We start from the raw sequence: 16,123 nt of genomic DNA on the forward strand, positions 1-16,123 counted from the left end.
TGTCTGAAGTGGACTAACCAGTGTCTCAGTCACTGCTCCAGTGTATTACACACGTAGGGATTATCTCTAATCCTCAAGATTAATCGGAGAAACACCAAGGAACACGATGGATTTGAAAAGATTACAAGAAATTGCCAGAAGGCTTAGAGAAAGCATTATCCAGATGTGTCCCATTGAAGTGTTGTAAATCCACGTGTCTCTGTTTGAACAGTAACAAACACACACAAAATGTAAAGTTTCTGAATCCAAACCACACATGTGATCCAGCTATGTGGTGCAGCTGTCCAGAGCATCCTCTCAAACAGGCAGAAATAGACATAGAGTATTTTCTGAATCTCAGTGTTGCTGGACTGCTTTTAATAACTACAAGTTCCTGGATTATGTAGAGGTGTTGTGATTTGTATCTCCTGACGTATGGAGGATGGAATATGTTTTGTCCATACACAAACACAAGTGGCAAGAATGAAAAAACATAGAAATATTAAACATCCTTCAATTCTCAAAAAAGTAGGAAAATGCTATACTTTTTATATAAATTATGATGTACAAATATACTTAATATGAACTATAATTTATATGTATTGGAATTAGCTTTTTTTTCTCTATTTTCTGATGTTATATAAACTAAACAATCAACAAGTTAATGGAGAAAATAATCAACAAAAGATTAAATAATGACAAAATTTGAGTCGCAGCCTTAAAATTATTATTCTGAAATTACAAACCCGTAAAATTAAGCAATACCAAAAATACATAATATACCACAGTGAATCATCATCTTAATTACAATACATAAACAACTTCAGTAATTTAGGTACTTAATAAATTACAATAACAGCAGTTTAATCTGAAACAATTATAGTATTTGTATATTAAAATTCTGTTAATTACTGTGTAACTGTTAACATGTGTACACTGTAAATAAAAGCATGTTTACATCACAATCTTTCAAATAAACAAAATGTTTTTGAAATTTCTACCACTGATTTATCTGCTGAATCTACAAAAAGATAAAATAATGACATACCTATAGAGCATACTTTAAGATGAATACAGCTGCTGCCAGAACTCAACTTCCTTGTTGGAGTCATCCGGTTTGATCCGATGAAGGAGGCATGAAGCGAGTGAGGTGGTGCTGCTGTGACCGTCCAGCTGTTTGTCTCCTCCCACCAGCGTCATTCACAGAGCAAATACTGACGAAGATCAACCCAAAACAATGTACTATATGTTGTGGCGGCTGCAGCTCCACAGACAAAGAAATTACCATCATAAAGTGTAATAAAAAAAACTTTTACTACATTTTACACTTCTCTTAACAGTTTTAAACCATCATTCTCTTTGATTGGTCATAACCGTGTGTGTAATAAAGTAATATAAAAATAAAATACCTATCTATCTAAGCTGACTTTCCTCCTGGGAAGCAGTAAGGCTTCTTTTCCTCAAGAAGTGTCCAAAAAGGAAATGGTTCATCCTATGAGGAGCATGAATGTGCTCTTCCCATTACATTTCTGTTATTTTGGTTGGAGGGGAAATTTTGGCCTGCTAGTGTTGCAAAGATGAGGTCAAATGTGCCTTAAAACAAAGATTCATCATTTGAGGACTATGACTATAAGCTGACCCAAACTTTGAAAGTCATTACACGGCAACTGACTAAAGTGTAGGCAGCTACAATTCTTTCCTAATAACATAGAATTATATTCATAAAAAAAAAAAGCTTGCAAAATATTGAGAAGTCTTGAGTCTTTTGGTTTATTTGGACAAGTAATAAATACACAAAGAGTTCTGTTTAATGGCTGGAGAGAAGAGGTCAAGGGTATCTTTGTCAGAACTAAATGGTCCTTTAGAGGCGTTAAGGTTCAAACAAATTACATCAGTACAGAAAAACCAAGACAAGCAACAAATGAAGTTTGCTTAACAATGTGCAGCAAAGTTAACCCGGCATACGATGTTACATGTCAACAGATGGCAGGTCGCTGGTTACACAATCTCAGTTGGCTTTATTGTGGTAAAGCCACAAAGCTATAGGACCGGGGCTGCTGATGTAAAGCAGCCTTCGTGTAATCTCGACTAATTGCAGTCTGAATGCTGATAAGGAACATATCCCACAGATTGATTACAGCCAGCTTATACCTCCATCAGACAGGGCAACCATGTCTCTGTGACAAACTGTTGGACCACACATGTAAATGCATATGTTTAATGCAACAGACAACGGAAATGAATAAAGGCATGAATCATATTTTCCTCAGAGGAAAAAGTGCTGTAGTATCTTCTTTTGCTCCAAGTGTCTATTTGATTTTGGTCAAAGCTACAGCTCTCCTCTCAGTATTCTGGAACAAGGCTCGGATCAGATTCTTCACCTCCGAACTGGAGAACTCCGACGCCAGCGGACCTTTCCCGTCAGCCCACCTGTGGAGAGGAACCGCAGAACAATCAGCCAATCACACGCATTAAAGGAGAAATACAGTTTGTGGTAACCAGAAGCCCTTCTTCCAACACTAAAGAGGCACTCGCACAAAAGTAAGTTTTCTACAAAGCCTAAAAAAATTTCCCATCTGACCTGTCGACTAGCTCCTGCAGGTTGGCCCGCAGCACAATGACCAGCTCCTTGAAGCTACTCCACTTCCTCACATACAGAGGCACTTCCTCCTGATACTTCTTGTTCTTGTTTTCCTCGGCCAGAGGGATGAAGACCAGCGGACCTTCCTCGATGATGGTTTGGCACAGAGTGTGGAGGTGCTCCCCGTCCTCGGAGGAAATATCCTGTAGACGGTTAAAATGAGAAATAAAATCCATCCAAAATGAACCCACAATCAGCGATAGTTATTCAAATATTTAATGTTTTTCTGTAATTTTAAACACCTCTGCATCTGTATAAGCAAAGTCCTACGTTTCTGAAGAGAGACTACCATTTTCTTCTTTTTTGAAAAAGGACAAACCTCCAGCATCATGATTTTGGCGATGACCTCTATGATGGCCGTGTTGAGGAGGTTGCCCATGGCCTTACAATAGATGCTGACTGGAAGGACATCCTGCCACACTGTGCCCAACTGCTTCAACTGATGGATGACCTACAATCAAGCAGACTGATGATTACTGCATGAAAGAGAAGCAGTGCATGAATGAAAACATGAATTGAGCCTATTATAGCCTGAACTTTGTAACACAATGCAGCCTCACAAAGTGAAGAGCTGACATTTTCTCTCATTATATCACGGTTATATTATATTTTCAAGGCCTTTCCTCTCACCTGTCTTACTGCTTTGCTGGCTGCAATGTAGTTGTCTTCATCATCCAGGTTGCAGAAGTTGTGAGCGGTGGAAAGTCTCTCCAACAGCTCCGCTCTCTGGACGTTCATCTGTGCCAAGAAGCACTGGGCGCCTGGAGGAAAAGGACAAAGGGGTGCTCAGCATGTTTCAAGGCAATCTGCAGATTAGCTGTTGATATATTGTATGCAAAAGAAATGGTGACTTGTTGTCCGTGGACCATCAATGCCCGAGAACAATTGTTTTGGAGATGAATTTCTGTGGCCAGCAGTTGTAGAACTATTTGTTTACCAAGTTTCCTGAATCCGGGCACCATGTCAACAAATGTTGCAACGCCCTCGCTGAGGGGCTGAGGCAGGTGAGCTCTATAATGGTGGCCCAGGGTGAGCAGGTGGTGGGCCAAGTACATGCAGTTGTTGTGCTGGATGGCAGCCAGGTGAGGGAACTTGAGCAGGTTCTCCCTGGGTGGAGGAGCAGAGAAAAATAGGAGGCAACCATTCACACCTTCAGGAGAACTGTGTTGGATTGAATGCTCTGTGTTGAATTATGGAAACGTCCTTACTTGTGGTATGTCGGGACGACGTCGTAGAACAGCTGGAAGATGTTTCTCACGGTAAAGAAGAGTTGTAATGCACTGAAAAGAAACAGGAACACTTGAGCTTTACGGTGCTTTTTAATGATAGTGCATCGACAGTGCTGTGAGCCAAAGAGTCTCTACAAGATGGCAACACTTAACAGGAAATGAAATCCCTCAGAGGGGTCTTGTTTTTCCCCATTTAGAAACATTGGACTATTACAGGAGACGGTCAGCACTCCGAGCGCTGAAACATACCATTGTATGGAGCTTCCAACGGCTTCACACAGGGTGTTGAGTGCCAGCTCCATCAGCTGCTGCACTGACTCGCTGATGCGACAGGCCGGCAGACACAGACTCCACGCAGACAGCTGCTTCGTGTTCTCCATCGTCATCTCGTTTTTTGTGGTCTCTTGCTTCACCTTCAGCTCTGAAGCTGGAGCCGGCAGCTTGGGCAGACGCAGCTTGTAGTCTGGTGTGATCTAACGGAGGAAGATTGGGGGAAAATAAAGAGTGCAATGGCTTGTCAGGCTATGCAAGAGCATTAACCACCAAATATCGGAAATGCAACCTAAAACATGTTTTGCGTTTCAGGCTATAGGAAGTGAATCTATATCCAGTCTCCAGGTTATTCATGGAGACATGAAGCCCCGGCTCCAGCATACTTTGATGGTGTTGTGCATCTTGGAGGTCATGAGTTTGCGGGCCGCCACGATGACGTCCTTGCACTTCTTGCTGGCAAAGTGGCAGTTGACATCCCTGGCGTATTTGAGCAGCTCTGTTGAATCGCCCCGCAGATACTCCATCTCCTTCAGAGACTTCTCAAACTCCTCCGTTTCCTTAATCACCTTGAAATGCATGCAACAAAAAAACATATCCGGTAAAAATGTAATTACTATATGTTACAACATCATTATACTAAACAGAGTGCTGTTAGGTCCTTACAGTGTTGTATTTCTCCAGCTGGCTGCTGTTGGTGGGGATGGAGTAGAGCAGACACTCGTTGATGATGCACTGGGAGATTTCCTCCCAAATCAGCTCCCCCAAGATAGCTGAGAGCTTTTTATCACCAATGGACACATCTGGAGAATACCAATAATTAAAAACACAGTGACATTAAGCAATATATATCATTTCTATACAGACCCGGCCGTACTGTACCTAGTAGGTGTGAGCGCAGCGTCCTGAGCACCAGGAGCAGCTTGCTGTAGACTTGTGAGGGAGTGGATTTCTCATTGGGGCTCTCCTCCAAACACTGTAAGGCCATGATGGTTCCCTCGGCCTGCTGCTCCGTTACCCTCACCGACAGCGACGGGTACATCACCAAAGGCTTCAGCATGGTCTTCAACAGCACCTGACCTGATCGACAACAACAGAAATCAGCACTGAGCAGGTTCTGAGCCGGTAGACATTGTGCTTTAGAGCTGGATCTATGGATTAACCGGGCCGATGCCCACATCAGCTGTTCAGTTACACGAAACTACAGCGTAGAAAAGCCAAACATATGCTGAGAAACAATGTCCACCAGAGAGCACTGACTAGTTACAGTTTCCAACTTTAAAATGTCCCGCTCAGTACATATGTTGATGACACGTGTCTGTACGGTATGAAAACACATTATGACAGTACTGCATATCTAACGATGCTCTTACTGAAGAGTTTGATCTTGTGCTGAAGGTCTCCCTGGATGGCCAGAGCTTGCAGGACGCAGCACAGCAGAGCAGGTGGCTTTTCTTCACCGTCCTTACTGCACGCATGGCTCAGGTTCAGCTCCACCTTCAGGAAGGACTTCAGACCTGCGGGCTCTGGTGTACACATCTAACAGTCACTGCTAATCCATCACGCTCAGATAGGTTTGATGGAATGTTTTTTGAAATATGCAAAACAAGAAATGCCAACAAGAGAAAGACTAATTCATAAAAAGCATCAATTTTGAACACGCTGGTTGGGAGGGATCCCTGAGATTATGTATGCAGTCATTAGGTGAAAGCTGAGAGCCAGTGAGTATTGGTTTACAATCTTCTGAATGAGCAGTAACACATGTACACAATAGAATGTAGCCACTGCATGGAAGAAAAGACACTCAGTAAAGTCACCTGCGACTTTAAAACAACACTGAATGCTGTTATATTTGAAAGGTTTGGCCAATTTTGTTTGATGAAACTACCTTTTTTGTAGCCAAAGGTTAAAAGAGTATACTTAACATAGTTGCATTAGTCCCAATATCCGACACACGTGTTGAAAAAGTTTTCTGAGGAAAGTCTTACCCTTTGAGGAAGGTAATCTCCAGATGACGAGGCGCTTCCATTCGTCTCCCAGGTGGTAAATTAAGTTTTCTCTCTGCACCGTCAACTCGGAGCTGAGAGCGCTGAGCAGCGGCAGCTGGGAAATCTTCCAGACCTTCAGGGAATCCACACTGGCCCTTGCCTAGGGAAAAAAAAAAATCAGGATATAGTCACGTTAATTATATCTATATAGCCCAATATCACAAATAAATAGATATTTAGCATGCTATATATCTGGAATTCATCTGTCGAGGAGCGCCACCAACTGTCGGGGATTGGAAAAAACGGAAATAAGCTAAACACGACACTGAGTTGTTGTTTGTCGGGTTGTATGTGATGTTGTTGTACTTTCAGGTGTATTAGTGGTAGCTGACAGAGTGATTAGCGTACATACAGAAGGATGTAAATCAGCCCTAGTACAGAGTGGAGGTGCCGTTGTGTAGACGTGATGTAAGCAGCTCTTACTCTTTCCAACTGGTTGGCTGCATCAACGTACTTCTTGTCCAGCAAAGCTTTGTTGAACTCCTCCATTGCACTGTGAAACTGAATCACACAGAAGAGGTGTTACAGCCACAGAAACATTCAAACAGGTCAATTATAAATGCTCAAAGCACCACTATTTCTCTGCTAATGTCATTCTGAGAGCTAGACTTGTAATTAATGTTTAACTAACACAAAGCTCTACCGGAACAATGCCTTTAATAACCGTTATCATGAACTCATGAGAGAAAGAAATTAATAGAAAAATAATAGCCACAATCTGGCTATTGGAGCCGTATGGAACTGACACTATTAATTTGATTTAAATTATATTTTACTGAACAAACTGTCATGCATGTTGTACCTCTTTTAGATGTCCAAGCATTGTTATGACGATAGTGTTTTTCTCCAGCTGCTGCTTCAGCTTTGCATACTCTGCCACAGCGACGTGGATGTTCTGCTGCACCTGTGTCCACAAACACCGGTTAAAAGCTCTTCAAGCAACCCGGCTATAATCTAAAGACAGTTTCAGACATACCTCAGTCTCAATGCAGTTTTTAAGGACATCCATTTCTTTGGAGACCTCATCAACCTGGACCATCAGCTCCTCAGATCCTTGAAGACTAGGGAGGAAGTCACTGTACCGCTTGTTCATCATGTCACACACTTCTTCCTGTTAAAATAAACATGAAGCAAACAAGAGTTAAAAGATGAATTAAAGCGAGATCGACCTTTTTCTGCAAGCCGAGAGCTTGTTTACAACCGTTAGTGAATGGCTGTAAGTATATAAGGACACTCATCCACTTATAAAACAGTATTTGATGTAAATACAATAGTTAAAAACTCTGGTCTGTGCACACGATCGCTTAACAAAGCCCTGAATAGTGATTTAGAGGAAGATGCAGTCATTATACGATCTTTATTATGAATTAATGGATGCTTTCATGCAACAAATTACGACTGATTCAGTCTATTGAACAACAGTGTTTATATAGGAAAACACACGAGCATCAACAACAGAACATAGAGGCAAAATATAACTTTAACGATAAATCACAGATAAATTAAGAGCATATAATTAAGGATATTCCATTTACAATAATGTAATACAGAAAAGCAACAACACATTTCATATGAGATTAGAGATTAATGGGTCTTCAAAATGGTTGTGTTGATCAGTTGCTTCAACACTTCACCTCTTGTTCATAACTATAATAAAATATCAAACTATCAAAAAGGGTAGATTACAGTTTCTCATAGACACTTTGACAACGTTCATGCACATTTGTGTACAAAGCGATGGAGGGAGTACTCATATCCATTATTTAAGCAAAAGTACTAATACCACACTGTAAATACTATGTTATAAGAAAAAGCCCTGAGTTGAAAATGCTACTTCAGTAAAAGTATTTCACTATAACCAGGAAAATGTACTTTAAAGTATTTAAAGTTGAAAAACCTTAGGCTATATAACGCTTTATTATTACATATTCACAATGTTGGTTTTGTCTAACCAAAAGTCCAAACCTCAACAATATTATCACTAAAACATCACAATTATTAACATTAATAAAGGAAAAACAGGATATTGTGAAGCTGGTACTATGAAATGTTTAACATGATGCTAACAACAAGTAACTAACCTCAAATGTGTACTTCAGTACAGTAACGTTACATGAGTAAATGCTCTTTTATTAAGGATACAAATAACGGTGCATAGTTTAATTGACTATAACAGAGCCACGTAGACTTCTCCACCACACATGCTAACAGACTAGCTTATAATAATGCACTAAACTATCTGGATGGTAGTAGCTAATTGAATGGCTATCGTTAATGTTTATTTGCAGCTGCGTGTTATTTGACGGAGCAACGTGAAAATGTAGCAAGCGTTGGTCAAAAGGTCAGAGAGGTTTCATGCCTTTCATGTGTTAGCGCTAACTGCTAGCGTTGGTTCAAACTTTACTTAGCTCGACGTAGCTAATGCTATGCTAGCTAGTAGATTACCTTCGTATCTTCCACTTTACGCGACATTTTGCTAATTTTACTGGACAGGTCCTCTTTCTCCAGTTTGCCAGAGCTGGCGAGCACTTCGGTCACAAACGACGCCATGCTGTATCCACACAGTTACGTTATTAATGTTGTACAAAAGTAGTGACAGATCAGCACAACAACAACTCAGAACCCGCCAGGTGGCCTGATTGGTCCCGAGATGACGGAGACTGGATCCTCCACCCAGAGGCTCGTCATGCGGAAGTGGGAAAATGTTTGATCGTCACGTGATTCACGTAGGCCCAGCCCCCTGAACCCTTGGGGATTTATGGATGTCACCTGGTAAATACGTTATATGTTACAGAACCAGTAGGTGGCGGCATGCACCTTGAACGTTGGTTTCTAGTCCGCCATTAAATTGAAGAAGAAGAAGAAGAAGAAGAAGAAGAAGAAGAAGAAGAAAAAGAAGACGAAGAAGAAGAAGGTTTTTTTCACTGTTGTTCTTGTCGTTTACATTTGCAAACGTTGCAAGCAGTTCGCTAATACATTGTATGTGGTTGTGTATACGAAAAATACAAAAACAAAACAAAAAGAAAAGTAGTTTTGTGCTTAAATATACATGCTAGCTTAGCTACCCGCTTAGCTCAAATCAAACCAATAGCGTTTCTCGAATGTTTACGTGCTAAATATTAGCTTAATGGCAGACAGTTGGAACACGGATACCGGTGAAGCTGTGTATCGGTCCCGGGATGCTGTCAAGAACTTGAGAATACGGTAAGTAAACCGTAACATCAGCTTATCTGCAAAAACTCTGACGTGTTAATCTTCATATTTGATGCCGGTGTTTTGGTTTATCAAGCGACCGTGTTAACTGGACTTTCAGCCGAACGCGTCTATGGTTGTCATAGTTACGACAGCTGTTGACAGAGGCGTTCGGCTGAGAGACACCAGTTAACACGGTCGCTTGATAAACCCAAACACCTGTAACGTCGTGTGCATGATTTGTAAACTACATCTCAGAGGTATAGCTATATAGTTCTGCAGCAGTAAAATGCAACAGACACATTAATGCAATTCAGAAACATCACGTATAATGGTGGTGAGTTTTACCAGCCTCAGGACACGTTATCTCATCACCGTATCTATTTGTTCCCCCCCGCCCCACTTTAGTGTTCATCTAGAGAGGGTGACCTCCACAGCAGCCCTCTCTAAGCACCTGCAGCAGCAAGTTCTGTCCCAGCAAGACAGAGGAGCCATCGAACTGGAAACACTCACCTCACAAGGCCACACAGGTACAAACATTTGTATTCTGGGAGAAGGACTGATGGGGAAATTGATGGTCGGTCTGGACAGTTAGAGTTTTCACTTGTCCACATCAAACTCCTTAGAAGTTGTTGGTTTAATACTCATCTGAACTATTGATGGCAGCTGACTTTTCGTTTTGTGTGTGCCTCTTACTCAAAACACAGTATGTCTTGACTGTATGACTTGAATGTAACAGATATTGTGTAGAACTTGTATTAAACCATGCACACATGTTTTCCTCTACAGCATATATTTTAATAACCTGACATTTCTGTTACTCTGTCACCAGCTGACAATGAGGAGGAGTTGGAGGTGGGCTGGCAGGAGAAACTCTTCAGTCAGGTAGCACTTTTGATTTGTTAAGTGTCCTCAACATATTATAATGATTGAAAACAAGTTAAAGGTCGAGAGTAAATGCTCATTTTGCTGTTATTGCTTTAAACCCTATCTCCTCACCTCCACGCCTCTCTGTCTGTGGTCCCAGTATGAAATGGAGCTGTTCCAGAACGAGGCAACATGTCAGACCCCTCTGGACCGTCAGTACCACGCAGAAGTCAAGGCCCTGAACAAGGCCAAGGGCCGACGTAATCACAGGATTTTCACATACACTGATCATGACCGCTACACCAGCTGTCTTCCATTGCACCAACTGGTAGGTTAAACTATACCCTACAATGTCAACACAATCATCCAATAATTCACGTTACCGTGTTTGATTTTCAGACATTTTTCACATATTTCTTGGACATTTTCCACTATTTTTCCCACATATTACGAATACTTTTGGGATATTTTTCATATGATTTTTGCCCAAGCCCATTGTTTCTCTGATCACTTAGAAAAGACAATGGCTCTGACAAACAGAGGGATTTTATTTTATTCTGTTTTTCATTTTAGTGAGAATCTTTATATTTGTGATAACTGTGACATTTTTTACAGTAAGATTAACTTGTTTGACACTTTGGAGTTACACACAAACAACTTTGTGCTGTCAGTCCAAGAGGCTTCTACCGTTCTTGTCTGTAAATGTGTTTGTAAGCAGCTTGTTGTTTTTTCTGATCCTGAAAGCAGACTTCCACTGACTTATTGACCACATCCAAATCCAGCCCCACATTCCTGGCTGAAAGGATGGCCAGCGTGCGACACAGACGGCAGGACAGACGCACCATGTAAGTGAAGCGCCAGCTCACTTATGTAAACAGATTTATAACCAGATGGTCTTTCGTGGGGAAATTCAGTTTGCAGATTCTCAAAATGCATGTAATAAGATTCTCCCCTTATAAATACATTTCTCTCCGTGCAATGTACACTATGTGCATTGTGTGAATACAATGCAAGTAGGATACAATTTAATTAAAAAGCTTTCACTCAAATGATGCTTATTAAACCTCAAAGACAGTACTTGTACTGTTTAATGTTTGTTACAGTCATGTGATGTGATGGGATGGTCTGGCGTATTTTGCAGGGATTGTAGTGTCCCCAAGTCAAAGATCGTCAACTGGGAGCCCACAGCGGAGTTTGTGAAGAGCAGTCATGTGGTGAATAATGCCATGCAGACCATGCATATCATGGGAGACATGGCCCCCCCTGGAAGGTAAGAGCTCCTTTCCATTCAGTTCACTCTTGAGGGTTTTGACTTGCAGCACGGAGAAAACAGACCCATCCATTAGTGTCATTATTGTCACCTGCGATCTTTATTATTCTGGTTAAACTAAGTCTTGCAGCTCAGAAATTGAGTAAGAAGACAAGGAAACGTTTGCTATTTGCAGGTTTCGTCGACGGCATACAATAAAGTCATCTGTGGATGTTGTGTGGTTCATTTGTGATTGTTCTCTCTGTTTATTTGCTTTCTCAGGCTGGGCCAGAAAGAGAATGAATATTTGCTGGTTACCATAAAAACAGACGGCAGTGGAACAGTCATCGTAAAGCCTGACTTCAACAAAGACAAAGAGCCTTACAGGCAAGTTCACAGCATGACAGGAGACTGTTTGTGGCTCCAGTAATGATGGATATCATACCAACATCTTTTAAAATAACGTTGTGACCCGCAAGGAAATGTATAAAAGCTGCACTGTGAGTTTTTAGCCACATACTGAAACAATAAAGGGATGCATGTTTTTGGACAGAAATAAAGGAAAACCTGTTCGGTGTTTGTGTGTGTTGTTGTGCAGGATTGTAACAGCGGGGGAGAAGAGAGAAGTTTGGCGCCTCACTCTTGAGAATGTGTGCACCACCATGCAACCAGAGGAAAAGGAGAGGGAGCAGAACATGTACAAAGACGTGAGTTCATCTCCATCATGTTTCCTTTAGAACAAGAGCAGCATTCAAGATTTTAGCTTTTAATGTTCGTGTTCATATTACTGATTATGGAGTCAAACAACACGTCTTTCCTCTGACTCTAGCTGTACGTACGGCACAAGGAGTACCTCAATAGCCTTGTCGGACAAGACTTTGAAATGGTAAGTACACTACTGGACCCCTCAGCCTAATATTTTTGTTCTCTTTATGACCGCATGCTCAAGAACTTCTTGTGGTTTCCGTGATTCACGTCTTTTGACTGTTTTATACCGTCATTACCTGCTGACTCCTCACTCCTTTGGTAGGGGCAGCGAGTGAACAACAACAGCTTCAGTAGCAAAAGGCTAAAAACAAGCCTTACAGGCCAATTTTGGGCTTTTATCATGGCTCAAGAACTGACATCCATAGAAAAGTGTAATCCCATTTTGAACTAGGGCACCTACAGATTAATTCCATATCTGATATGTTATGATCCCCCTAAAGTAAGACATGATACAAGATTAATAAATCGCCTCTTTTGTAATTTTCGCTGCCGTCTTGTCTGTAAGGGAGCCGGGTGGGACAATCGAGTGAGATTCAACGCTCTCGGCTCTCTATAGAATGCACTTTTTCTAGTTGGAGCTGAATCTGATATGAAAATAGAGATCAGTGCCTTTCATAGCCTCCCAGAGGTTCACGGTTACATATTCAAATAGCTTGTTTAGTCCGATCAACAGTCCAAAACACAAAAGATGTTCAATTTGCTGTCATATGTGAGAACAAAAAGCAGCAAATCCTCACATTCCAGAGGCTTGAACCAACATGTTTGACATCTTTGGTTAAAAATGATCTTAAAAGATAGTTCAAAAATTAACTTCAGACATAAAACAAAATGTTAAACAAGCTAATTAACACTTTTTATGGTGGTCTGTTTGGCAAATGCTTTTCACTTCCTGTATGTCTCTCCCTTAGCCTCCGATAGGTATTCTGCGTTACCTGATGAACGGAGAGATAGGTGAGAAGAAACGCTGTCATCACTACTGTATATATTTCTATAACGCCTATCTTTGGCATTTAAATCTCCTTCTTCTTCTTCTTCTCTTTTACCCAGTCTCAGCCAAAGGCTTTGAATATGATAACTTATACATCCACTTCTTCATGGAACTGCCGAACAGTAAGTCACACATCGTATATGATACTATTGACGTCGCGATACTTGGGTTTGTTGAAACCTTTTTAAATCTGTTAAACTAAATCCCGCTTGTATATCTTGTTTGTTTAAGATTGGTCCAGCTTGCCTCTTCAGTCTCTCTCAGGGGTAACGCAGACGTGCCGGGCCAAAACATTAGGGAAGGTGTGTATACTCCACAAGCGACTGGAGAACAGGTTCAGGGCCTGGCAGCTGACATTTGTTAAATTCCCTAATATTCTTTCTGCCAACAGGAAAACGTAGCATTCTTCAGTTACCCCTTCAGCTTTGAGGCTTTCTACATGTGTGAAAAGGAGAGCGAGGGTCAGTGTCAGCCATGGAATCTCGTGTTTAAAGAATGTGGCTCATGCATTAGATATATTTAAGAGATGAGACTGATACATGACTTTTCTCCTTCTTTCAGAGTCGATTCCCCAGTGGCCAGTGATCTACTTCAAGGTTCTTTCTCTGGACTCCTGGCAGCGCTTTCGAACTGAAGGCTACGGCTATCTGCTTTTTCCTGCCATGCCGGGTATGCTGTGTACACTGTAAAAGTTGTTGGGTTAATAATCGGGGCGGCATTGTCTTTGGTCTTATTTTTTCCTGTGTTTCACGTTTTGTTTGTGCCAGGAAAACATACAATAACATGCCACACGTGGAGACCCCTCCAGACGGGGACCGTCTCTGCACTGAGGCGCTTCTTCATCGGAGGTTCTCCGGAGCTTGAAGACCACAGCTATGTCAGAATACCAGGGACCTTCAAGGTAGGCTCAGACCTCTGTGGAAGAGTAAATATCATAGTATCGCTTTAAATCACATTTAAAGGTATCCCGTGGAGTTTTCTTGTAAATAAACACAGCTCTGGTTACGTTTACTTTTTGTGATACAACCCGTTGATGTGTTTAAGTATACACTTTATGTATACTGAAGAATGTTTTTGTTTTTCTTCATACTTCCATATATGATTGTAGGGAGAGAGGCTGAGTCGCTTCGGCTTTTGCACTGAAACCACAGGAAGTGTCACCTTTAATCTGCACTGCATCCAGCAAGCCAGGTAAGAACACCTTGAATATGTCAGTATGTGTACAGACTGTCTTTGAAATATTTCATTCATCATCATCACTTATCATACTATTACATGTTTTAATTCCCTGTACAGTTGCTGTATAGTGTGGTTCAGTGTGTGTTGTTTGTGTTTCAGGGCATTTGTTGACGCCACCATGTTGAAGAAGAGGAGACAGAAAGTTTTTGACCAGCTGGGAGGCTTTAGTCAGCAAGGAGCTGTTTGCACCATCCTTGGTAAAGACATTCACTCAGAATTTGTTATTTAGGTTCTGGAGGTTTAGTTTGAAGGCTAAGTTGTGTGAGAAATCAGCTCTTCAGGACCAGTGGAGCCAAAATATTCAACAAACAGCATGATGAACAGAAGCACTTGTGTTTTAGACCTACTTTGTGTGAAATGAAAAGACGAACATTAATAAGCTAATATAGTTTGTCTTCATCTATTAACAATTAGTTTTTAAGGGTTTTTTTACAGTCTGGTTTTACTATTTTCAATACATATTTTTTTCCTCTGCCAGAGGCCTTCCAGAGGGCCAGGAAAAAGATGCAAGAGGCCCGAGAAAGTCTTCCCAGAGACCTCGTACACACCACCTCCCAACTTCAGGTTGAATCCTCTGCATAGGCGCTCCAACGGTGGAGGACCGTCATTCTATCAAACGCATAAAAACATCCAAATGGCTTACATCTACTGTGTAGAATTGTAGCCACATTACCAGCAATTAAGTGTTGCTGTTTAATATTGCACATTTACTGATGGGACCACGATGTACTGTAAAGAGCCAAAGAGAAGAAAATGGTTTCTTATTGCTATTTATTCTTTGTAAAGAAACGTGTGTTTGGGTAATAACTTCGGTAAATATGGAATATATTTGGTAATGAATAAGGAGCAAAGCCAATATGCCTACTCAGTCTGGTATCACATACATTGTATTGTTTGTACTGTCACTGTTTATCTAAGATTTGAGTAGATAGTCTTTTTTTCAGAGTGATGCTATTGAAAACTAATGTAACAGAAAGTAAAATACTTTGGATTTAATATTTTCCATTGTTTATTTCAAACCGAATCATATTTGCGGTGATACAAATGTTTTTTTATCTGAACTATAAACACCATGTATTTTTCTCTCATTATTATTATTATTATTATTCATTCAAATTTCATATTCTTTGTATATGCTAAGTACTTAATATACAAACAGTCACAATAGCACTGTTCTCAAGTTACTTTATACTTCTACTACACTACATCTAGATTGCTTGATTTGCAGATTCAGAATATTAATACAAATATAATCGACTGATACATATAATATATAATAGATAAAGCTACCCAGCAGTATATAAAGTCGTTGAAATTAGCCCCAACTTTACCAGCTGTAAAGGTGCTTTCACATCACACATTCACTTTTGTTCAAAATCTTGGTGTGATTTTTGACAGTTCCTTCAAATTTAATAAACAAATTAGTTCAGCCTTTTCAAGTTCAGACTTTGCTAAAAGTCTTATCTCTCGTTCAGAGAGAGATAGAGGGTTGTTAATGGTGTATCTGGGTGTGGAACAGTCGCCTAAGCAGTTTGTACAAAGTGCAGCTCCTCGTCATCTCACTGGGAAAAGGAAACAGGATCACATATTACCCGTACTGGCCTCCCTCCACTGGCTTCCTGTTCGTTTCAGGTTGATTTTAAGATTTTAAAT

At 40.8% G+C, this 16,123-nt stretch overlaps 2 protein-coding genes across 4 annotated transcripts; one reads left to right on the top strand and one right to left on the bottom strand.

Annotated features, from left to right (window-relative positions):
- Window positions 1-1,743: 1,743 nt before the first annotated feature.
- On the bottom strand, window positions 1,744-8,799 carry zw10 (zw10 kinetochore protein). 2 transcript variants are annotated; one of them, XM_079172208.1, is made up of 16 exons: window positions 8,613-8,799; window positions 7,144-7,278; window positions 6,970-7,065; window positions 6,591-6,668; window positions 6,108-6,267; window positions 5,493-5,645; window positions 5,002-5,199; window positions 4,786-4,922; window positions 4,506-4,688; window positions 4,099-4,322; window positions 3,829-3,900; window positions 3,558-3,727; window positions 3,251-3,381; window positions 2,940-3,071; window positions 2,561-2,763; window positions 1,744-2,409 (listed from the first exon to the last, which is right to left on the bottom strand). In XM_079172208.1, the coding sequence occupies exons 1-16, from the start codon at window positions 8,715-8,717 to the stop codon at window positions 2,289-2,291; spliced, it is 2,298 nt and encodes a 765-aa protein (XP_079028334.1). In that variant the 5' UTR covers window positions 8,718-8,799; the 3' UTR covers window positions 1,744-2,288. The 2 variants fall into 2 exon arrangements, with proteins under 2 accessions (XP_079028334.1, XP_079028333.1); XM_079172207.1 differs by having other exon boundaries at window positions 6,970-7,071.
- A 235-nt stretch (window positions 8,800-9,034) lies between these two features.
- mks1 (MKS transition zone complex subunit 1) lies at window positions 9,035-15,484 on the top strand. 2 transcript variants are annotated; one of them, XM_079172361.1, is made up of 18 exons: window positions 9,035-9,371; window positions 9,768-9,889; window positions 10,192-10,244; window positions 10,387-10,554; window positions 10,971-11,071; window positions 11,368-11,496; window positions 11,758-11,862; window positions 12,074-12,182; window positions 12,305-12,361; window positions 13,152-13,194; window positions 13,291-13,353; window positions 13,463-13,533; window positions 13,623-13,692; window positions 13,793-13,900; window positions 13,999-14,132; window positions 14,340-14,422; window positions 14,570-14,667; window positions 14,949-15,484. In XM_079172361.1, exons 1-18 carry the CDS (start codon window positions 9,295-9,297, stop codon window positions 15,050-15,052), a joined length of 1,695 nt encoding a protein of 564 aa, XP_079028487.1. In that variant the 5' UTR covers window positions 9,035-9,294; the 3' UTR covers window positions 15,053-15,484. The 2 variants fall into 2 exon arrangements, with proteins under 2 accessions (XP_079028487.1, XP_079028488.1); XM_079172362.1 differs by having other exon boundaries at window positions 10,974-11,071.
- The last annotated feature ends 639 nt before the right edge of the window (window positions 15,485-16,123 follow it).

Source organism: Pholis gunnellus (genome assembly GCF_910591455.1).
Source record: "Pholis gunnellus genome assembly, chromosome: 13".
NCBI classification, from domain to species: domain Eukaryota; kingdom Metazoa; phylum Chordata; class Actinopteri; order Perciformes; family Pholidae; genus Pholis; species Pholis gunnellus.

Coding starts and splice junctions, on each gene's coding strand:
- mks1 (XM_079172361.1), top strand. CDS start 9,295: ATGGCAGACAGTTGGAACACGGATACCGGTGAAGCTGTGTATCGGTCC. Junction 9,890..10,191: donor CACCTCACAAGGCCACACAG/GTACAAACATTT, acceptor CTCTGTCACCAG/CTGACAATGAGGAGGAGTTG. Junction 13,901..13,998: donor GCTTTTTCCTGCCATGCCGG/GTATGCTGTGTA, acceptor TGTTTGTGCCAG/GAAAACATACAATAACATGC.
- zw10 (XM_079172207.1), bottom strand. CDS start 8,717: ATGGCGTCGTTTGTGACCGAAGTGCTCGCCAGCTCTGGCAAACTGGAG. Junction 7,072..7,143: donor AAAACTGCATTGAGACTGAG/GTATGTCTGAAA, acceptor TTGTGGACACAG/GTGCAGCAGAACATCCACGT. Junction 3,072..3,250: donor CCAGCAAAGCAGTAAGACAG/GTGAGAGGAAAG, acceptor GCTTGATTGTAG/GTCATCCATCAGTTGAAGCA.